At 44.4% G+C, this 5,265-nt stretch overlaps 1 protein-coding gene across 1 annotated transcript; it reads left to right on the top strand.

Moving 5' to 3' along the window:
• The first annotated feature begins 1,177 nt into the window (after positions 1-1,177).
• Positions 1,178-4,222, top strand: LOC134195253 (uncharacterized). The gene is made up of 7 exons (XM_062664259.1): positions 1,178-1,435; positions 1,478-1,808; positions 1,950-2,556; positions 2,950-3,187; positions 3,418-3,575; positions 3,620-3,877; positions 3,931-4,222. The coding sequence occupies exons 1-7, from the start codon at positions 1,178-1,180 to the stop codon at positions 4,220-4,222; spliced, it is 2,142 nt and encodes a 713-aa protein (XP_062520243.1).
• The last annotated feature ends 1,043 nt before the right edge of the window (positions 4,223-5,265 follow it).

The raw sequence follows: 5,265 nt of genomic DNA on the forward strand, positions 1-5,265 counted from the left end.
CAACCCTCTAATTACTCTGCCACCATATGCTTTCAGTATGGTTGTACTCTCTCTAAGAAGTGGAGGAGGCAGCCCCACACATTGTCTTGTACAACGTGGTTCTAATTACTGTCACTGTTGCTCCTATGTCAATCTTCATTGTCAAGCATCTCACTTTTACATTCACTGGTGTCGTCAAGGCAACCGCTTTGGGTTTGCTTACAGGTTATATGTGTTTCAGCTCCAAAGATTCTTCTCCGTCATCCTCTGCCCGTTCCACCTGATGTGTTGTTTGTGGTTGTGGCTGTGCTTTCATAAACCAACTGGATTTCTTGCCTTGTCCTTTCGATCTACAGACTTGACTGTGGTGTCTCACTTTTCTTGCATGCAAAACGTTTGGCATATTTGAACCTGCATTGAGTAGGAGAGTGTCCTGACCATCCACAACGATGACAGGTTTTCTGCATTTGTGGTTGCATTCGGCGTACAGCCGCTGCACCTTCTTCTTCTGTCGTGCGAAACACTGGACGCCATTTCTCTTGCGCATTCTTTCCCGCGCTTATGTCGCACGCGCTATTTCCAAGGCTGGCGCAAAAGACAACTCCTTTTCTGCTAACAAATGCCGCTGGGTGCGCTCATCGCCAATACCACAAGCTAAACGATCACGGAGTATCTCGTTCAGTGTCTCTCCATACTCACAAAACTCGGATAACGCGCACAACGCGGACACAATCTCTGCAACTGACTCACCTGTATTCCGGACTCTCAAATTAAATCCCAATCTCTGTGCCATGACCGAAGGCTAGACTTGGGGTTGTAGTGGTTGGACCGAGCTTCTATCGGATCTGTGAAAGTAGTTTCTCTTGCTTTGATGGAAGCCACGAAGTTGCCCAGTACATTGTACGTGCGTGCTCCGACTGCCGAGAAAAAAGTCACTTTAATTCTGAGCTTTTCCGTGGTGTCGTTGGCTTCGAAATAGCACAACATTCATTCCTCGTACTGCGGCCACTCGTCGGACTCGGTATCAAAGGTGACTAGTGTAGTGTATACATCCGGGAAATTGCGTTGTGTGAGTCCAGTCATTTGATCGACATTTAGGACTAGCCAGGCTTTCTTGAAATAGATCGCCTTGAGTAAACAGTAAGACCAGTCAAGCGTGTGCTAAGGACGCAGTTACTTGTGACATCTGGCGACGAGAATGGCGGCAGTATTTGGACAAATAGCAGAGTTCGACGAATCAAAGGACGAATGGCCACTTTATGCAGAAAGGTTAGAACAATACTTCGCAGCGAATGGCGTAGACGATGCGGCTAGACAAAGAGCTATTCTATTAAGCGTAATTGGAGCTCGTACTTATCGAACTCTACGAAGTTTAGTGGCTCCGCTGAAGCCTAAAGAGAAGTCAGTCGACGAAATACTACAGACGTTGACAGAACATTTTGACCCGAAGCCATCAGTAATAGTACAACGATATAGATTTAACAGTTGATCACGTCAGGAATGTGAGTCAGTCGCTAAATTTAAGGCAGAACTGCAGCGACTCAGTGAACATTGCGAATTTGGGGCGGTGCTTAGTGATATGCTACGAGACAGACTAGTCGTAGGTATAATGAATAACCGTATACAGCGACGGCTGTTGGCAGAAAAAGAGCTGACATTCAAGAGGGCGCATAACTTAGCGATTGCACACGAAACAGCTGAAAAGAATACCACAGAGTTACAGCAGAAGGAAGCAAGTAGTGCGCCTGGCAACCCAGAAGGAGAGTCGGTACACCAGTTACAGAAACAGCCTGTACACCAGTTGCAGAGGCAACGAGTACCCAAAGCAGGTAACAGGCCGACTGACAAGATATCCGGGTGTTGTTATCGCTGTGGTAAACAGGGACACAAACAGTTCGAGTGCTGGTTCAAGGATGCCAAATGTTTTGGTTGCGGCAAAATTGGCCATGCGAAGGTTGTTTAACGCACAGTGAGGAAATTGGCTCAGAAAGGAGACAGCGGTAGAAGTACATACAAAATCGGCTATGAGGCGCAGTCAGATACAAATGAGAATGAGGAGGTTAATTGGCTTAGTGGCAATATTCACCCGTTGCACAAAGCAAAGGAGAAGCCTATGAAGACAACGTTGACTGCACAAGGACAGCCACTCGAGATGGAAATAGACACTGCAGCGAGTGTCAGAATTGTGAGCAAAACAACATGGAAGTCAGTCTGGAAGAAAGGTGAAGCACCATTGAAGGTTACAAAAAAGACACTGAAGACATATACTGGTGAGCCGATACCTGTATGCAGAAAGTTGGAAGTGTGGGTAGACACTCCGGATGGACGCCGATTGTCTCTCCCGCTTGTGGTAGTGGCAGGCTCTGGCCCGAGTTTATTGGGAACAGACTGGATTCGACAAGTACAAATTGATTGGGCAAGAGTTCATCTTTTGGAGGCAAACCCTCACCAAGGAAAAGTGGAAGGGTTATTGTTATTGCACAGTGAAGTGTTCAGTGATAGCCTGGGCAGATTGCAAGGTGTAAAAGTGAAATTGCCAGTGACAAAAACGACGAGTCCCAAGTTTAACCGACCAAGGTAAGTACCGTATGCTTTGAGAGAGAAGATAGAGTAAGAATTGTTCCACCTCACAAAAACCAGAATTATTGAGCCAATTCACTATTCGGAGTGGGCGGCTCCCATAGTTCCAGTGTTGAAAAACAATGGAAAGGTCGGAATCTGTGGAGACTATCGGTTGACAGTGAATGAAGTGTCAAAATGCGATACTTATCCCATTCCACGCATTGAAGACTTGTTTGCTTGAATATCAGGAGGACAGAAGCTTACAACTCTGGATCTGGATAGAGTATATCAACAGCTTGTACTTGATGAGGAATCACGTAAGTATATAGTCATCAATACCCACCAAGGATTATTTCAGTATAATAGACTACCGTTTGGTGTTTCATCTGCTCCCGGTATCTTTCAAAGGACGAGGGAAACTCTGTTGCAAGCAATTCCAGGAGTAGTGGTCTACTTAGATGACATACTAATAACAGGAAGAAACGAACAAGACCATTTGTCTAACTTAGATAAAGTATTGACAAAATTGGAAGAGGCTGGACTAAGGCTGAATAAAGACAAGTGCCGATTCATGCAAGCTGAAGTAGTGCATTTGGGGCATGTCATCGACAGGACAGGTTTACATCCGGACAAGGGACGAATCCAGGCAATTACGGAAGCACCCAGACCACAAAACGTTACAGAATTAAAAGCATACCTAGGATTGCTATCTTATTACGGCAAATTCTTATAGAATTTATCAACAGTTCTAGCTCCAATACATAGATGTTACGAAAAGGAGTAGAGTAGAACTGGTCATGTGAACAAGAACAAGCTTATCGCCAAACAAAACTACTGTTAGTGTCAGCCAAAGTGTTAGCACATTTCGATCCACAGCAAGAGTCCGTCGTAACTTGTGATGCTCCGTCGTATGGTTTAGGTGCAGTATTGGCTCAGAGAGGGAAGGACGGCAAAGAACACCCAGTAGCATTTGCATTGAGAACATTGACGAAAGCGGAGATGAATTATGCACAGTGGAAAGAGAAGCATTGGCAGTAATTTTTGGTCTACATAGGTTTCACCAATATCTATTTGGTAGAGAGTTTGTGCTAGTGTCAGACCATAAACCACTGGTGGGATTGTTTGGGGAAAATACGCCTCTCCCACCAATGGCATCAGCGAGAATTCATCGATGGGCCATGATCCTATCAAGTTACAGTTATAAGTTGCAGTACAACCAGGCCGTGACATCGGTACTGCAGATGCTTGCAGGCGATTACACTTACAGCTACTGTCGACAACTGAGGAAGAACAACCAGAGACAATTCAATTTTTACAGCAACTGGAATAATCACCTGTATTGGCAAGAGATTTTAGAAGATGGACAGAACAAGACCCTATACTGTCTAGGGTACAATATTATGTTCACCATGGCTGGCCTAATAAGCCACTAATCGAAGCGCTAACTCCTTACTGGCAAAGAGCAAGTGAATTAGCTATAGAAGAGGGATTCGGATTATGGCGGTACGGGGTGATTGTACCACCACAAGGGCAACAACGAGTTTTGGAAGAGTTACATGCTGGTCATCCTGGTGTGGCGCGGATGAAAGGCTCATCCAGAACTGGATGGGGACAAGAAACAGGGAATGCACCACCAAAGCTCCATTGCGTCCCTGGTCTTGGCCTCATCAGCCGTGGATGAGGGGGCACGTGGACTACGCTGGACCCTTGCTAGGGAAATGTTTCTTGTACTCATTGACGCACACTCGAAGTGGATGGAAGTAGAACCTGTAGAATCAGCGACGACGAAAACTACGGTAGAAAAGTTAAGAAAAATTTTCTCAACTTATGGAATTTCTGAAAAACTGGTATCAGACAATGGATCAGTATTCACCAGTCAAGAGTTTACCGATTTTGTAAAATCTAATGGAATAGAACACATTAAAACAGCACCGTATCATCCGCCTAATAGTTACCAGGCCTACTGCGTGCATGGGACCCACTGCAGCAGTTACAGCTTCTGTATCCTGCTTGTATATAAAAATAGTTTATGCAGAATCACCAGAGACGGATTCAGGATGGACACTGGCCGAATGTTCCCCAGCACTACATTGCCACACGGAAACTTCGAATTTTTCTGTTGCCAGACATGCTAGTGCAAGATGACTTTAAAGATTCAAGTGTTGACAGTGATGAAAAGGACAAATATAGGTGGTTGGGTATACGAGTAATGTTATTGTTGATTAGCAGCGAGACCACTAAAGCTCTACTAGCGAATAATATACAATGTCTATAAACTACAATTTTGTCACACTGAAAATATCTAGACTACAAGTTTGTGCCTCCAGGCATTGGCACCTCTGGAGACGCCCTTTAGTCTGATAGGACGTGTACTCGCCTGATCTACGACAAGTAAATTTTTAAAACAATCATCAATATGTAGTAGGCTACTCATTGAGTGTCATAGAAAGAAATTACCTTGATGTCATGATGTGAAGTGAAAGACTTACTTAATACTAGTTCTACGGTATCCGTAGACGCCTCGAGTTCGTGAATAACACTTTCAACGGAGCTTTCAGACCGTCTACTGAAACGCTGACTCATAACTAGACAATACGTATTTGTTTCAACATGCAAACTTCCTATAGCTAGTATTTTAGATTATGTATAAAGGCCTGGTATAGGTAATCGTCGTTTTGCGATCGTGATCAAGACAATTGAAATGTACAGTCTAGGTATGCACTC

Source organism: Corticium candelabrum, chromosome 19, assembly GCF_963422355.1.
Source record: "Corticium candelabrum chromosome 19, ooCorCand1.1, whole genome shotgun sequence".
Taxonomy (NCBI): Eukaryota; Metazoa; Porifera; class Homoscleromorpha; order Homosclerophorida; family Plakinidae; genus Corticium; species Corticium candelabrum.

Bases quoted from the DNA above. Each gene is read 5' to 3' on its own strand.
- LOC134195253 (XM_062664259.1), top strand. From the start codon at position 1,178: ATGGCGGCAGTATTTGGACAAATAGCAGAGTTCGACGAATCAAAGGAC. The intron at 1,809-1,949 runs GTAACAGGCCGA...TTTAACGCACAG, and splicing joins GCAACGAGTACCCAAAGCAG to TGAGGAAATTGGCTCAGAAA. The intron at 2,557-2,949 runs GTAAGTACCGTA...TATCTTTCAAAG, and splicing joins CCCAAGTTTAACCGACCAAG to GACGAGGGAAACTCTGTTGC.